Below are 18,691 nucleotides of genomic sequence, written 5' to 3' on the forward strand. Positions count from 1 at the left end.
AAGTTCATAAAGAGGGTTTTGTTTGTTTGTTTGTTTTTTGTAGACTCTAAATTACATCTGGCTTTTTGACAGTAGTCATTGCGTTTCAAATAAAAATTCATGAATTTATGGGGAAAAATGACTTGTGGTTTCACTATAATATAAAAGTCACTCTTTCATTTGTTTATTCCAAAAGGCATTATATACCGATATGTCAGTATGTTATCTTACTCAGACCTTGGATTAATTGTCAATCTAACTACTGACCTAAGTTAAAGGTGCAATGCTAAATCTACATAACAGTTTAATGACAGAAAGTAAATGGTAAAGTTACAAAAGTTAATTTGTATTAAATTTATTATTTTACAAAAGGAATGAAAGTCATTTTGTTTTGAGACATTTTTCTTTATCATCCTGTTTTTACTCAGGTCCTTCCTAGGCAAACCTGTGGTCTATTCACTCATACAATTTTCTATAAGGAGTATCCTGGAGGTCCAAAAGAACTAGACAAGAGTATCCAGGGAGGGGAGTTGTTTTTCACAGTTGTTCTTAATCCAGTAAGTACTACAACCTCCTTTTGAAATGATTAACAAAAAATGATTAAAGAGCAATTTGCTGATGAACGATGTTTCTCAAGAAATATTGATTTGTCACAGATCAAAGCAGTCTCCCATTCCTTATCTAACATGTCTGAGCTATAATACTGTGCAGATATACTATAAGATTTAATAGTTTGATGCTTGCTTCTATTTTATCTGGCTTATAGTTAATGTGGTGTCTAAAGTCAAGTCTCTATCTTTTTTTGTTTTGTTTTGCTTTTCTTTGATTTTTTAGATTCAGCAATAATTAGGATTTAATTTCTAAAAGTATTAAAGTATTGAGAATTCGTATTGCTGAAGCTGCAACAAATACCTTAGGTGAAGAATCGATATCCTACCCTTGAGACATCCGAGTCATAAATGTTAGACACGTCTGCTAGTTTAAGAAAGTCGCAAAGAAGTGACTTTTTTAATGCTTTTTGAGAATTGCTCATTTACTGAGTCATAGGCACCGTTCACTGTACTTCAAAGTAAAGTTTCGGTTAAATGGACCACACAGTCAGTCTATTTACCCTCTTATTTATCCCTGGTGGAGAAAGAATGGAGGCTATTAAACTGTGGAATATTTAAGGTTAGCATAATATAGCACAATATTTTTGAAATTTGCTTGGATTAGGTCAGATTTATCAAGAATTGACATGAGACTCCTATCTTGTAATTCTTAGGCAAGTTTTGGCCCCAAGGTCAAGGTGAATTTGAATTGAAAGGCAAAATATTGATAAAAGCTAGGCTGCATTTGCAACTTGCAAATAAGATTTGGTATGATGAGTTTACACTGACACTTAACCACTAGGCTGGGATTTTCAAAGGTGCTTAAAGGAGTGGGACATCCGTTTCCTTTCAGATCCTTTGAATAGCTCAGCCTAAACATTATTGTGCCCTCATTGAGTACACACAACCTAAGTGGGATTTCAGAGGAAAGAAATTGTCTGTAAGCAACTCTGGAGAATTTGACTCACACTTGGCAAGCAATTCTTTTTCAAGACTTAAATTCTTTTACACTAGGAGTCGGCAGCCTTTCAGCAGTGGTGTGCCGAGTCTTCATGTATACATTCTAATTTAAGGCTTCGCGTGCTGGTAATACATTTTAACGTTTTTTAGAAGGTCTCTCTAGAAGTCTATAATATATAACCAAATTACTGTTATATGTAAAGTAAACAAGGTTTTCAAAATGTTTCAGAAGCTTTATTTAAAATTAAATTAAAATGCAGATCTCATTAGTTTAGTGTGATCTTTGCCCTTGCTTTTCCTTTCTGAGTTTTTCCAATGTCTGGTGGCACCTATTTGGATACTTTAAGCTGCACACAGGCTTCTGAGTGATCAGTTGTTAACCGGCTGGAACCTCAGATCGGCAGTTGAGGTGAGTGGAGCTGGCAGCTGGTAGGGCTGAGCAGGGCCAGAGACCTGGACCCTGTCTGGCAGGGGGCCTGTGCTGGAACTCCAACCGGAAGCAAGATGAGTGGGGCTGTGGCAGGGACCTCGGCTGGCAAGGGGCTAGCAGCCAGAACCCCAGAGCAGCAGCAGGCTGAGCAGGTCAGCCCACCCAGCTCTGGGGTCTTGGCGGTGGGCTGAGCGTCTCCGCCCGTCCCCTCTCTGGGGTTCCTTCACCCAGGCCAGCAGCGGGTGATGAGTAGGACCGGCGGTGGGACCCCGGGCTGGAAGGAGCCAGCGGTGGAAATCACAGAGCAGTGGCGAGCTGAGCCACTCAGCCCGCCACCGCTCTGGGGTTTCAGCTGCCAGGTCCTACCAGCTGGGGTCTCAGCCCGCTGCCAGTCGGGGGTTCCTTCACTCAGACCAGTAGCAGGCACTGAGTGGGACCGGCAACAGGACCCTGGCTGGCAAGGGGCTAGCAGCAGGAACCCCAGAGTTGCGGTGGGCTAAGCCACTCAGCCTGCCCCACTCCGGGGTTTCGGCCTCTGGCTCCTCTGGCTCCTGCCAGCTGGGATCTCAGCCCGCTGCCAATCTGGGTTTCCTTCCCCCAGGCCAGCAGCGGGTGCTGAATGGGGCTGCGGTGGGGGGGGGGGACCTCAGCTGGCAAGGGCCAGCAGCAGGAACCCCAGAACGGTGGTTGGCTGAGCCGCTCAGCCCGCCTTGCTATGGGGTTTCTACCGCCGGCTCTTGCCAGCTGGGGTCTCAGCCTGCTGCCAGCCTGGGGGAAGGAACCCCAGACCAGCAGCGGGCACTGAGTGGGACCAGCCAGCGGGGCCCTGGCTGGCAAGGGGCCAGCAGCGGGAACCTCTGAGTGGCGCTCATCCCACCCCACTCTGGGGTTTCGGCCACCAACTCCTGCCAGCCAGGGTCTCAGCCCTCTGCCAGCCTGGGGTTCCTACACCCAGGCCAGCAGTGGGTGCTGAGTGGGACCAGCGGAGGGACCCCAGCTGGCAGGAGCTGGTGGTGGAAACTCCAGAGCAGTGGCAGGCTGAGCGGCTCAGCCTGCCCCATGTGCCATCAAAAATCGGCTCATGTGCCACCTTTGGCACACATGCCATAGGTTGCTGACCCCTGTTTTACACTTTAGTTTTAATTGTTTGGGGGATTGGGGTTTTTTTGTAATGTTTAGAGGTTATGAAGTGAATGTAAGTAAGAAAAAACACACATCCTCCACAAAGCTGCAGTTTCCCTAGTTCAGGATACCTGCAGGAGTCACTCTGATCTTCAGGTGAGGCAATGGCATCAGGTACAAATAGAAAAGTATCCCTTTTCAGGTCAGATACATTAATAGGGTGAGATTGGGGCAGCACTTTGGATGGAAGGCTTCAGTCAAAAGCTGGGTGCTTTAGGAAGTTGCTGCAACTCTTCTAAGGGGTGCAGGGAGGCTCAAGCACCACTCTGCTTTGTCAGAATATGGAACAGAGCTCCTCAAGGGGAGTGTGCTAGCTCAAGAAATGAGACTGGAAGAAAAAGATACATCACCAAAAAATTGGAGTCAGGTGGTGAACTACACTCCAGGATTAGAAAGTGGTATGGACACAACTTAGATGACAGGGCCTCTTCTGGTCCTGACAGCAGTGTGGTAGCAAAGCTTAACATGGGGCTGGTTGCTTGAATTATAAATCCATCCAAAAGCAAGAGAAGTGCCTGAGGAGGGTTTGTTACTTCTGACTTTGAGAGAGTGACTTGGCCAGATCTGAAGCAGCACTTTCTGACAGGCAGTCAAGGAGCAGAGCATTCATCTTCCCCACCGTGAGATATTTTCCTGTGAGCATCTTGATTTTTGCAGGGCCTGACACTTATTACAATGGTGCCATGTTGTTCACTTTGGCATAGGAATTCATGCCCTAGAACAAGAATTTATATACATTTTGGGTTGGAAAAAATCTCATGGATTATTTTGGCTTGTCTTGCGAACTCAGGTTTGGCAGTCTTAACTTTAGCCAGTTAGGAGAAGTTACTTGACATAGGTAATTCTTCTGCTTTGCTTCTCTAGGCCTTTCCCTGCCAGCCTGTCAGTGGGCTGATGCAGTTAGCATTCACCTACTGGAAAATCTGCAGTTGGTATCCACTCTACTTACACTTTCTACTATTTAAAAGCCCTTCACTGCTTCCATCTAAGTAAGCACATAGCTGCATGTGCACAGATGGGGGGGTATCTGATTTAAAATCTAGCTTTTGTATACATTACTTGACATCTTGCCTAGCACTAATGCTCTGCAATGTTGTGTAGGAGACCTTTTAGTCCTAATCCAGCCAGCTCATTTCCTGTAATTTAAATTAATACAGCAACACCATGCGCTGTATACTTATCAGATCTCTTAACCAAAACAAGCTTGATACTATGCTGTATTTGGATGTGACACTTTTGAGGAAACAGACCATAAAATATGTGTTCCTTTTCTACACTACACTATTGCTGCTATTCCACTGTAAATAGAACCTCTTTCTGCAATCCTGGCTGCATTCTCTCCTGCTTTTTGTTACTTCATTAATATTATTTCCCTTTTTTCCAATTGTCTCTAAAGAAATTACTGCATATAAAAAAAAAGCCATTAATATTGAGGATTACGTTTTAAAGCTGAGACTTTAATTTACAAAATTCAAGACATTCAAAATTAAGATTTCCTTCTACTCTAAACAGTGCCTCCTTTTGTGTTTTATTGTTTTTTATTTTTTATTTGAATTATTGTAGCATCTGGAGACCCCAGTTGGAGATCAGGGCCCCCTTGTGTGAGGTACTGCATACACATATAATGGAAAGTTAGTCCTTGCCCCAAAGAGCTTACAATCTCTACATATTGCAACATAACAGCTGATGTATAAAATACATAAACTGGGGAGAAAGACAACATAAACAGTAGTAACATAGATGTTTCAGCATACCTGCCTAGCAGTTGTTGATTGAAAGTACAATAGTGTCTTTGTATGAGTTACAATATACATGATCGCACAATGTAACATTAAGCAATGTAACATTATTCAGCATACAATACAATGTAAAATAATGGGCATTAAATGCACTCTTTTTTGTAATTGCATATACACATAAATAGAATTGCATATACACATAAATATACATGGCCAAATTTTGCCATGACAAATTGTAGGTATAGATTTACGGTCTGCCTTTGAAAAGATAGACCATAAGTTTTAAATACTTATTTTAAAATAGTTCTTAAGCTGTTTGGCTTTGGGCTGATGGATAGCCAATTTAAAAAAGGAGGCTTGTCATACACATTTTTAAAAAGTGTTAAATCTATTTATATCATAAATTGCAAGTCTAGCAAAAATGTTTTATTTGTGCAAATAGTAGACACTTAGAATCATAGAATATCAGGGTTGGAAGAGACCTCAGGAGGTCATCTAGTCCAACCCCCTGCTCAAAGCAGGATCAATCCCCAACTAAATCATCCCAGCCATGACGTTAAAAACCTCTAAGGAAGGAGATTCCACCACCTCACTAGGTAACCCATTCCAGTGCTTCACCACCCTCCGAGTGAAAAAAGCTTTTCCTAATATCCAACTTAAACCTCTCTCACTGCAACTTGAGACCATTACTCCTTGTTCTGTCATCTGGTACCACTGAGAACAGTCTAGATCCATCATCTTTGGAACCCCCTTTCAGGTAGTTGAAAGCAGCTATCAAATCCCCCCCTTCATTCTTCTCTTCTGAAGACTAAACAATCCCAGTTCCCTCAGCCTCTCCTCATAAGTCATGTGCTCCAGCCCCCCTAATAATTTTTGTTGCCCTCCACTGGACTCTTTCCAATTTTTCCACATCCTTCTTGTAGTGTGGGGCCCAAAACTGGACACAGTACTCCAGATGAGGCCTCACCAATGTCGAATAGAGGGAAATGATCACGTCCCTGGATCTGCCGGCAATGACCCTACTTATACGGCCCAAAATGCCATTAGCCTTGGCAACAAGGGTACACTGTTGACTCATGTCCAGCTTCTCATCCACTTTAACCCCGAGGTCCTTTTCTGCAGAACTGCTGCCTAGCCATTCAGTCCCTACCCTACTTCAAAAGGTAAAGTACATATTTTCTTACATTTCAATGATTATGACATGTTTTATTTCACAAACTTTCATGTACTTACAATAAAGTAGTTTGGATTAATTTTTGAGGAAATAATCATATGTTCAGCCTACTACAGGAAACAAAACTTCCATTGGGAGAAATTCTCTTTATATCACTTGGCCATAGATACAAAAAACATTAAGAGGAGCCATTACGAAGGAACCATTACACTGTCAAGTAAATAATATTCTCTTCTAAAAAAAAAAAAGTGAAGTAAATACTTGTACAGTTCACAGAAATTTTTTGATAAGGTGAATTTAAAATTAAATTTAAGCCCTCAATATGATTTCACTTATGTTGTCAGTTTTGCTTGGACTATTAATATAATGTGAATATAGTTTTTGGTTTTTGTGTGTGTGGTTTAAGTTATTAACCTAGTTCTGTATGAAATGCATAAGAGTACTTCACATTGAACTCAATTCCCATAAAAATCACCCCCAAAACATTTTTTGTGGTCTGGTCATATAATGGTAGCTTTTCACCAGAGAGTCTTTCTTCCTGTAATAGTCTGGAAACAACCACAAGCACAGAATGAACCACAAAAAACAGCACCATATGTGAATCTGTAAGCTTTTGACATATGAGAACCTGTATTAGTGCCATTTTCCCAGGGCATTCTCAATTCAGTAGTCCTGCAGGTAAGAAAAGCATCAGTCTACACAGGAAATCCTGCTCTGCAAACGATCTCTGTTACTTACATTTTATGTGGAACATAAGAGCTAATGTACCAAAGTAGCTAATCTTGTGGTCTGGGAACCTCTGTATTTATTTTGTATGGATTTATATCCCTAGCCTGCTGGTTGAATTGTGATCTGATAGTGGCTGTAGAAAGACCTTGGCAGCAATGCCCATTATGTTTATAAAGCATTGAGTGCTTAAGTGCTACCTAACTGTGAAAGGAGACTGAATAGTTTTATAACTCATTGCCTACTTTTTAATAATACTTTACATTTCTACTGTTAGAGATCTCTAAGGGCCAGATTCTCCTTAATGTCAATGGACTTGGGCCAATTTACAGCAGCTGAGGATCTAGCTCAATGTTTCATAAAAATTAATGAATCAAGCCTCACAACAGGCCTGTATTATTAGTATACGAATATTATTTTTCTCATTTGCTGATCAGAAAACTGAGGCACACAGAGGTTATGTGACTTGCCCAAAGCCACATGGTGGAACTAGGAAGAGATCTCAGATCTTATGGCTCTTATTCTTACTTATATGTAAGACAAATGTGGTGTCAGATGTCATTAGTCATCTATCCAGCTGGAAACTCTGTTAGTCATTGGTCTCTCGTTTCTGAGGATTACTCTTATTTGCTCTCCTTGTTCTCCTTTTTATGTAGAAGTGGCTCCAAGTGGGGCCACATAGATTGGATCCTCCTTTTTGTATTCAGCTGCTTCAATAGGTTTACAACCCCTTCCTTACAAAGAACCTTGATTCTGTGGAAACAGCTGGGAGCAGGAGGAGATGCACGCACCATATGACCTGCAAGTAATCTGTCCACAAAGCACAGTATGAGAACCACTAGTATAAGGAAATGTGAACCTACTAAACATAACAAAAAGAAGGACCGAATTAAAGTGTTGTTTGCCCTCTACCTCTGTTTACGCAGTCAGACAATAAACATTTAAGGGTCCATCCTTAACCATTTGCACCTCAGAGGGTAAAGTAGTACTCATCATGAAAGTGGCAAAATGTGGCCCTAAGAAACTTTTAGGGAAGAAAATGTTGTTGTTCTTTTTAAAAAAATATATTAATTTGCATTAATTTAACCAAAACATGTTTTTAAAATCCCAAATGATTCCATAAAAACTAAATAAACTAGTGCAATTTCTAGGCATACTATATCTGTAATGGCATCAAAAATATTTCAGTCAAGTATCTGTGTCTGGTAAAATTGTTAGACCCTTCAATGAAAGCCTGATTCATCCATCTTCGTCTGCAGGATTAAATGAATATTCTGGATTAGTAGACACAGTGTCTCAAAGAATGAAATGATACCAATCTCCTAAGGGTATCTTGTGAACGATGAAAAAAAGTGAGCATTTAGATTTTGAATTATATATAACCATCAGGTAGATATAGTATACTGCCATCAACAGTATCATTTTTTGTAGGATTTACTAATAAAACATGACAAGAAGACACTATTACTAGCCATGGGCCAGTTTGAGAGTAATTAGATCCAAGGGCCAAGCAGAATTGAACATACAAACACACCTTTGATATAAATCTATGTGAACGTTTCTCTATCTCATTCTATTTTTCTCTTGCTCACATACAAAACACTGTGGATATTATGGACATACATCCATACTACTAACCTATGTCCATCATATTTACCAAGGGAAGTGGAGCACATGTGACAAGAATGTTTGTATATGTAAGTGGAAGAGTTTAAATTGAGAGAGCACCTGATGTAGATTTCCAGGATCAAACATAATGAATTCTCAAAGCCAATGCAGAGTCTGTATTACAGGCCAAGAGAACTTTCCTATCAGCCTCCATTGAAGCTGCCAAATCCTGCTCAAGGAGCTATCCAGGGTGATAATGTACTCCATCAATCCTGAGTGCCTACAACCTGCATCAGAACAGAGCACTAAGTACTGTGAAGAACTGTCATCCTGCTTTGCTGAAAAGATCACACACATTCAGCAAGCCTTCTCAAGCAGCTTATATCCGCTCCACTAATAGCCACCAACTGACAGCCCACCTACATTCTTAGAGTTAAGTGCAGCCACTCATCAGATAATTCTGGAACCATAAAGGCATCTTGACTGAAGACTTGTGAATCTGATCCATGCCTGCCCTGGCTATTGAAAGAGAGACATGAACCATAGATGCCACTCCTGATTAAAATAAACCATGTCTCATTCAGAGAAATAATCTTCCCATCCTCCTTCAAACACACAATAGTCTGACTAGCACTGAAGAAACCTCGCCAGAATATATTGCTTCTAGCCAACTAACACCCAGTGTCAAACCTCCCATTGCTGAGCAAGCTTGCAGAGAAGCTAGCCAAAGGCCGACTACAAGCTAATTTAACTGAAGCTAACAATCTACACCTAGAAAATCAGGATTCAGGCAAGGACATGGGACTGAAACCACTTCAGTGGCACTGATGGATGATCTCCTGCTGTTCCTAGAGGGAAAGCAGACAGCTAGTCTTCTCCACCTGGACTTCTCTGTAGCATTTTTAACACTGTTGACTCTGCAATACTTCTGTCTTGCCTGACAGAGGTGGCAGAAGTCCAGGGTAATGAACTAAAACGGTCTGAGTCCTTCCTGGAGGGATGCACCTAATGAGTAATAATGGGAAACTGCATTTCCACTATTAGACCCCTCACTTATAGAGTCCCATGAGGATCAATTCTCTCTCCAGTCTTTTTCAACATCTACAAGCAACTATACTAGCTGAACTGGTCAGATGACATGGACTCAAATGCCAGCAATGTGCAAATGACACACAATTCTACCTTCATCACATATGACCAGACCACTACCACCAAGATGGCCTCTGCTTGGGCAAGATCAGTTCATGCATGAAGAAAAGCTAGCTGAAGCTGAACCCAAGGAAGACAGAGGTTAGGCCGAGGAAAGCATGTGAAGGGTTTGCATCCATGGTGCAGTCTCCTTGAGGGTACACACCCGCAATTGGTCAAGTCAGTCTGTAGATTATGAGCACTTCTGGATTCCTTACTCGTAATAAGCTCTCACATTACAGCCTGTACAAATAAAGCTTTCTGTAATCTCCCATTGGCAAAAGACTCTATCCTATCCTATTGGATGATGATGTGGTCTCAGTTATTCATGCCTTTGTCACTTCTCAGCTGAATTACAGCAATGTGATATATCTGAGCCTTCAAAGTTTAGGAAACTCCAAATGGTATAGAACTCAGCAGCACATCCTCTCAGTAATACAGGCTAATGTGGGCACATCAGACCTGTCCTTTACTCTCTATGCTGGCTTCCCATAGAATATCAATTTAAGTTCAAGGTCTCTGTCATTATCTTCAAGACACTTCATGGACTGGATTTAGGATAGCTGCAAGACAACCTAAAGCTCTGGGATGAAAACAGTGGTCAATAAGTTCGCTTCTCTGGAGTGCTCTACAGTAAGAATAAAGTTAGTTTGTGCAAGAGAACTTCTCAGAGGCCGATCCGAGACTGTAGAATGAATTCCCACAAGAACTAAGGACCATCACAGACCTCTCCCTTTCTGTTTCAATTACAACGCGTATTTATTTGACTTTGCTTTCTCTGACATAAATATGTTGCAACACGTAGATTAAAAAAAAATCCCTAAACCTAAACAAGACAGTCCACTTCTTCCCTTGGAGAGAAGATAAGAGAACAAACACCACATGAGGGGTGTGTATTCACATTGCTTAATGAACTACTGGAAGATGTTTAGATACTATAGTGATGAGCACAGTATAAGAACCTATAAAGGACATTATAGAGGAGTTGTATTTTCTGTAATACAATATATGGGCTTCTGTGCTACCTAGAACAGCTGTTGTCTGGTTAAGTCCCCAAATTAATGCAAAGTCCCAATGAGCAATGCAGCACTTGCTTGTATAAAGGGTCTGATGATGACTACGGAGTGGCAAAGAAATGTGTTCCATAACGCTCATTTGTCTCTGGGTCTGCGATGCCATCAGCTTCCCTGCTCAATTTCATGACATAACTGAGTGTTAGCTCCCGTCCATGCTGCATAGTGGCCAGGAGTATCAGCTCAGTGATTTTTAAAATAGATCATGGTTTATTTGTATTAATTTGATTCCAAAGTATCTATTATGGACTTCTGTTTGTATGCCAGTAATGAGAAGGTATGGTAACAGAGATGTTTCAAAGTGTTTAGTACACATATGTAAGTTTGTACATAAGGATGTGTGGTGGAATATATTCTCCAAACAGATAATTTGACCAAGGGTCTAGTTTTGCACTATTGAAGTCAATAGGAGTTTTGTCATTCTCTTCAGGGGATCTGGAACGTATGTGCATATTCATTATGATTTAAGATTTTGGGATGCCTAAGGAACAGACTGTAGAATAATACTGAAAATATTATAATTACATTATATAAGCAGTAGTATGGCCTAATCTGGAATACTGTTTGCAGTACATGTCACTCTATCTCAAAAAAGGATATTGCAGAATTAGAAGCAGATAAGAAAACAGTGACAAGAATGACCATGGTCATGGAAAGAATCTAATTTGAAGAGAGATTGAAAAGTTTGGGATGTTTATCTAAGAAAGGAGATGAATAAAAGAGAACCTGATAAAAGTATATAAAATAATGAATGGTCTAGAAAGATAGATCAGAAGGTTCTGTTTTCCCTGGCTCATGACACAAGAACAAGGGAATATTCAATTCAGTTAAAAGGTAGAAAATTCAAAAATGATAGAAGGAAATAAGTTTTCATATAACATTTAGCAAGATTCAAAAAGGGATTGGTGATTTAGCAGGATAACAAGAATGTTCAAAGTTATAATAGCTAATGCTAACAAAAAATGTGGTTGTAATATAAAATATCATGGTTCAGGTTTGAAGCCAATATTTAAATCTTCGGGATTCAGGTGATACCTTCATGGAGGGGAGACTATTCCACATCTGTTCACTGTAGATATGCATTTTATTTTTTTCATTTATAATATATATTTCCTCAGCAGATGAAATGTATTGAAATGTGCTGTATTCATCTGCATGAGTTTCCCATCAACAGGTTGGAATTTATTACAAGACGAGCTTATTTCACTTTTTGAATCTATTTGGTTTACTTGCTAAATCATGAAATCATCCGTGGAACCTAGCAGAGAGAAATATGTCCAGACTATCTGCCGTATCAGCAGTAGCGATCGATTTATCAGGGATCGATATATCACGTCTCATCTAGACATGATATAGCCATCCCCAAACGTGCTCCCATCGACTCTGGAACTCCACCAGAGCAAGCAGCAGTAGCGGAGTCGACGGGGGAGCCGTGGCCATCAATCCCATGTCGTGAGGACTGGAGGTAAGTCAAAATAAGATACGTCAACTTCAGCTACGGTATTCCTGTAGCTTAAGTTGCCCATCTTACATCAACCACCTCTCCCCCCAGTGTAGACCAGGCCTAAAATATGAGCCATTTATTAGGCTCAAAGGTTTTTAATATAAAACTATACAACTCAACAAGGACAAAGTCCAGAAAGTAGTGAATGTTCTCATTTCTCATTGCTGTCAGTAAGAGTTGAGGTTCTCAGTGCTTTCCAGAAAGCATTCTGCACCTGGCAGGATTGACACTAAAATAACTTCTTACACAGTAATTCAAACTGTTTTGGCTAGATACCACTCAGGAGGTTTGTCATCCCACAAGATGTCCATCAATCCTTACTGAGGAAATCATGGCTCGGGAAATCCTTTTAGATCCCACCCCCACCCCAAAAAAGTGTAACACATGCTCTTATGTTTACTTCATCAAAAGACATTATATGTCTCTGAATCTAAGGGAGGAAGGAAAATGCACTCTGGAAAGGTACCCCATTGAAAGCACTGCAGTGGTAGACATACCTACTTTGAAAATAATATATTGCACGTATGTATTCTGTCTATGGTTACAGCACAACTGACGCAAGAAGCAAGATTTCAGTGGTTTAAGCCCGACATCTGATTCACCCTAAAATAACTATAATTTGCTGTGCACTGAACTCTAAGTATTATTTTCCTTCGTTGTCCACCTTTCCCATGTTATAGTAAGTAGAACTATTATTAAGCTAATTGACTTGCAACAAGGGAGAAATTACCATCTTTAGCACAGAAAATGAGAATGTGTATTAGAGCCAGGGGATCCTGCTGTTTCTTAATGTGGGCCTTGTGAATAGTTAACTTTGGAACTACTGAAGCAGATATAAAAGTAAAGGCATTCAGGGTCAGATCCTCCAGTCCATTAACTGCTGTAAGCTATAGTGTACCTGTTAGGCACAGCCCACATTGCCCCAGAAGGAGCACTGAGATGCGAGGTGCCTTCCAGAGCTCTCTGACATGCATGGGGCAGTATACCTCCTACTTCACCCCTTTATGGAACACAGTCTGCTCTCTGCGTGTTGATTCTACTCTACATGCTACTCCTGCTCCACAGGATGGTGTGGAAGAAGGCTGAGCAATAGCCTCACCTCTTCCCCATCCCTTCCTGCCCATTTTGGAATCCCTTGTGCTTCCAATAATGCTTATGGCAGCATTTCTGAGCTCTCATGAGTTTAGGAACAGAAATTCTTCTTGGACCCAAACTCGGAAACTTCAACAGAGGAGTTAAGTGACTTACCCAAGGTCACAGAAGTAATATGTGATAAAGCTCAATGTAAAACTCAGATTTCCTGACTCAGTCCAGTTCTTCATCCACTAGACCAGATATGTAACTGTATTATTTTAATAAATGTTCCAGGATTCTAGCAGGTTTTGTGGAGAAAATACATTCCACTGTGTAAATTAAATTAAACTAATTGGAGCTATAGCTTTACAAATAGACAAGTCAATGGCAGCTATGAGACAATGCTGTACAACTTTTGCCACACAGCTCAAAAAGGAATGTCTCTTAACCAATTTAAAAATATATAGACTGCAACCTAATTCATTATTCTGTCATTTTGTGAGTCTAATAAAGCAAGAACAGCTGTTAAAGTCTCTGAGTACCTGAAACTGAACTCTTCTGAGAAATATGGAGACAATATCAGAACTGCAAACACAGTGTACACAGTGCAAAATTAATTGGAAAATAGGTGGTCTGAGAGTTAGACATACACTTGTGGCCTGTAAACATTTGTTCAGCAGCTAAAATGACAGCAATATATTAAACTTGTAATGCATCTCCTTCTAGCACCTAACAGAGAGAGACTAATTAATCATCAATCATATTTTTTAAAGAACTGAATTTAGTGTATTGAATTATAAACCCTTAATTCTACTCTGGTATATTGGTGCACAACATTTGACATGGATTTGAGGGCAAAATTGTGCCCATGACAAAAATATGTAAGTGAATGGTTTAACAATAAGAAAATGAGTCAATTAAAGTTAAATTTGCTCAAAGATGACAGCAGTGCCTGATCCAGGAGAAATGTGTACCTATCAGCCTTTTCTCTTATGGCTAATCTGGTCCCAAGTCCAAAATGTAAAAATAGTGAGAACTTAGTTATACAGTTTACTTGCTCTTTATTCCTATGTTATTGTTACTTCTAACTGCAGCCACATCCAACAGTCCTGTGTGTAACTAACTCCTACTGAAGTCAATGGGAGTTATTTGTGCATACAGATTGCAGGAAGAATAGTGGGCCTAAACTAGACCTATGCAAAATATTTGTATCAAAATTTGAATATGCTCAAATTGAGATTGAGGTTTGGTATGTTTTACAGACCTGAGAGGAGGATGTTTGCACAATGGGAAAATCCACAAACTCCGCTCCAATATCCCTACTCAAGCCAGCCAGGCTCTCTCCTTCCCTCCCTCTCAGTTATTCACAATAATTGAACAAGCCCCAGGACCCACACTACTTACCACGGTTAATTTCTCCCCTATTACAGTGTTCCTTGGTGTGGTCCCCTCTCCTTTCTGAAGGAAGAGGATGATTGAGGCAAGAAAGTGGAAACAGGGCACAGAAGGATAAGAGAGTGCTCACACATACATCCCTAAAAACAACAACACTGAGGGGTCCCCAAAGTTTGTTGAATGGAAGGCAAAATGCCATGAAGTAAGGGGGCTACTCTACTTTTCTCAGAAAAACTTCTGCCTGTATGAATGTTATGGAATCTCAACTAAGAATTTCCTCACTTTCTCATTGTTAATAGGTACAACAATGTTGTTTTGAATTAATAGATATTTATTAAAAACTCTACTTTAAAATAAAGTTTCTCTTTCTCTGGAAGAATAGTATTTTTTTAGTGTTTTCATTTTATGTAAATTATTTGTCAAATATATATTGTTCTTGGCGGATAAATTAGAGCATTTCAATTCATCTTTTTCTTGCATGTGTCATTTAATAGTAGAGACCCAATCACAAGCTAAATGATAATTATTGACCTACAAGCTGTTTCACCCAGCTGGGAAGAACTGTTGTAACAATGTAATTTCCATCACAATAAGTAATGCAGAATTGCATTCAAAAAGATAAAAGCTATATCTTTGGGATGCCTGTCCCGTTTCCCATCATTTCTTCAGCACCAACCAGAAGCCAAAAGGAACTTCTGCTCAACTACCTCCAGGGTCTGGAAGGAGAGAAGAACAGAGAGAGCACTTTTGCCACTCTTATTCTGTGGAGGAAAGAAAAGGGAGATGATGACGAAAAGCCAAAAGGAGCTGATTATACAGCTACCCAGAGGGCTCCTGTGCAGAAATAGAACAGAGGAGGGCACCTTTGCCACTGTGATTCAGAGAGGGTGGGAGCAAGAAAGGAATTGCTGCCCAAAGGCCAGGTTTAGTCCCAAACCATCATTTTAAAGATTATCTCTATTCAGTGACGAATATTAAATCCCATGGAGAGAGTGCAGTGAAGTGCAACCAAGATGATAGTTTCTTTATGAGGAAAGGCTAAGAAGGGTGAACCTGCTTGTACTGAAATACAGACAATGCTGAGATGCCATAAGAAGCAGGAGCAGTGCCAGGGTTTTTGGTGCCCTAGGCGGGGGTCCTTCTGTGCTCCCGGTCGGCGGCAATTCGGCGGCGGGGGGTCCTTCCGCACTCCCAGTCTTTGGGGCACTTGAGCGGCAGGTCCCGGAGTGAGTGAAGGACCCGCCACAGAATTGCCGTCAAAGACCTGGAGCGCGGAAGGACCCCCCCGCCACCGAATTGCCACCAAGCACCAAGGGCAGCAAAATGCCGCCCTCCCAAATCCTGGCGCCCTAGGCGACTGCCTAGGTCGCCTAAATGGAAGCACCGGCCCTGATAAGAGGGCTTGATAGAATAGACTAAAATAGGATGTTTTCACTGAAGGACACAGACTAAAATGCAGGCAGGTTAGAGTAAACAGGAATTCATTCAGAGCTGGTTCACTTTAAAGAAGGAGATGGAGAAATAGATAAAGCTTCATTTATATCTCATGGGATTGCTCAGAGGTGCAAGATTATTGGGGCAGGATTACAGCACAAATTATGTGAGTTGCTGGATTTAGCCTCCCTAAAACTCACATATGTTACAGTTAGATCTCCCAATTAGTGGTGTGGCTTTTCGAGAGAATAAATTTTACCACAACATGTTTGCTAACAACATAGTAATTATTATCTAGAATGGAAAAAGAAAGCATTCTCTTTTGTTAAAACTTGCTACACTAGAGTTTGGGGCATTGTGGTCATGGAAAAAAATAATTCATCAAAATAAAACTCAACAAGCAAGAAAAATAATAATGATCAGCACCCAGTGATGAGACGGCACGCCCAGGAATAGAAGTCAGGAGGCATAAGAAGCCTCCTTTGCTTTGGCTCTCCACATTGCCAGCACCTTGCTGGACAGCTACTCCCCTTTATGCACAGGTGTGTGGGAAGGCAGGAGTGGGAAATAGGCAGAGTCTTGGCTCGGCTCTGCAACATGCCAGCCTGTGCAGCTGAGCCAGTGTGAAGGGAAATGTAAGCTACCAAAAGGGCTGGTGCACATCACTTCAGCAAGGGGGGAGCAGGAACCAGATTGTGACTCTCAAAGTGGCCACAAGGGTGCTGTAGATCACCCTCAGAGAATTCCCCCAATGTAGACAAAAGTCCCCTGGCAGGTATAGAGTTTGCATATCTGGCTCTGCTTCACCTCTCCTAGAAGCCCCTGGTGCATGATGCAGATCAGGTTTGTTCTCAGGGAAATGAGTGTTGCCGGAACACTGCTACACTCCACCTGTTCATGGTTGCCAGAATGGCCTACAGGGACCTTTTGTAGATGGACATAGACTCAGGCAACCGACATGCTGATCTGACCTGTGCAGGAGGCTGCACTGACTTGTAGCAAGCCCCAAAATAGGGGAGGGGCAATTACCACCCCTTACTTCCAGTTCTGTGCAGCACTCAGATCAGACACACTGGTGTCTTGAGCCCTAGGTCACTAATTTTTATTTATTTTCAATGTAGCACAAGATGGAGTCATTATTTTACATTTTCACAAATACTTATGGGTAGGTCCCTACCAAATTCACAGTCATTTTCATCAATTACATGGTCAGAGGATTTTTAAAATAATAAATTTCATGATTTCAGCTATTTAAACTGAAATTTCACAATGTTGTAACTGTAGTGGTCCTGACCCAAAAAGAGTTGGGGGGTGCAATACTCCTACACTTACTTCTGCGATGCTGCTGGCAGTGGCGGAGCCTTCATCCCGCTTTCTCCAGAGCTGGGTGGCCACAGAGTGGCAGTGGCAGTGGCTAGCTGGGAGCCCAGCTCTGAAGGCAGCACAGATGTGAGGATGACATAGTATGGTATTGCCACACTTACCTCTGCGCTGCTGCCTACAGCATTGGGCCCTCAGTCAGCAGCCGCCACTCTCCACCTACCCAGCTCTGAAGGCAGAACAGAAGTAAGGGTGGCAATCCCGTGACCCCCCTAAAATAACCTTGCAACCCCTCCCCTGCAACTCCCTTTTGGCTCAGAGCCCACAATTTGAGAAACATTGGTCTCCCCCATGAAATCTGTATAGTATAGGGTAAAAGCACACAAAAGACCAGATTTCATAGGGGGGGAGGTCAGATTTTGCAGTCTGTGACGTGTTTTTCATGGCTGTGAATTTGGTAGGGCCCTACTTATGGGCCTTATTCAACAGGCAGTGTGGCTGGCAATGACTTTAATAACTGCTCACTTGAAGAATATCTATAAATGTGAGGGAAACTACTGTTTAAATTTTCCCTGACAGAAAATATCAGGTAATTAGTAATACATTGGATTTAGTTATAGAAGTAAAGAAGACACTGTCATACAAAGATGTTGTATATTTCATGTATTTGGTAACAATAAATATGGCTTTCTGTAAACTTTTAGTAATCTGAGTTTTAACTGGTATTTGATATCTCTCTTTTGTTGTAAATATTTACTCACCAAGTATTTATAGTGTAAGAATGATGGCAAAACTCAAATTGACATCTCTGTTGCCATTTTTCCCCCTCATTGACAGTGCTTCATATATTGAAGATGATTTATTATGATCTATTCAGCCCATTTTTTTATCCTCCACTCTATAACATTCTTAAAATGATAGTGATATTCCCTTCAGGGAAAGAATAATACATATTTTCCCTGAACTAATAACCTTTTCAAGTCCTCTTCCTTTTTTCTTCCAGTGCAGTGCTGAAGTTGTGACAGGTAAGGAATTGCCAGGAGATGAACTGACATTATAAATGTCAGAGGTCAGTACAGGTGTAGGAAAGAGAGAAGCTGCCAAGAAAGCAAGCAACATTTTTGTGGAAACATTCCAATTATATCTTTGCTGAGCACAACAGTCCTGTTGCTGGTCTGCTCATGTTTTCAGAACTAAAAATAATAAAGGACATTTGAAAAGGTTACACATTTGGCAAAACTATGTACTATGCCTTGCCTAAAGGGAATATTGCCATATATTACAAAATGTTACTGTTCTAGCTTTAAAAGGAAAT

General features: G+C 41.0%; 1 protein-coding gene across 4 annotated transcripts in view; it reads left to right on the forward strand.

Annotated features, from left to right (window-relative positions):
• The window catches only part of LOC127047710 (bifunctional heparan sulfate N-deacetylase/N-sulfotransferase 3), a 105,985-nt gene that overhangs the window by 58,795 nt on the left and 28,499 nt on the right, over positions 1–18,691 (forward strand). For all 4 annotated transcript variants that reach the window (XM_050946278.1, XM_050946279.1, XM_050946280.1 and 1 more), the window contains exon 5: positions 408–536. In XM_050946278.1, coding sequence (XP_050802235.1) covers positions 408–536 — 129 coding nt within the window. The remainder of the gene's footprint in view (positions 1–407; positions 537–18,691) is intronic.

The sequence above is a fragment of the Gopherus flavomarginatus genome, chromosome 3, assembly GCF_025201925.1.
Source record: "Gopherus flavomarginatus isolate rGopFla2 chromosome 3, rGopFla2.mat.asm, whole genome shotgun sequence".
Lineage (NCBI taxonomy): Eukaryota > Metazoa > Chordata > Testudines > Testudinidae > Gopherus > Gopherus flavomarginatus.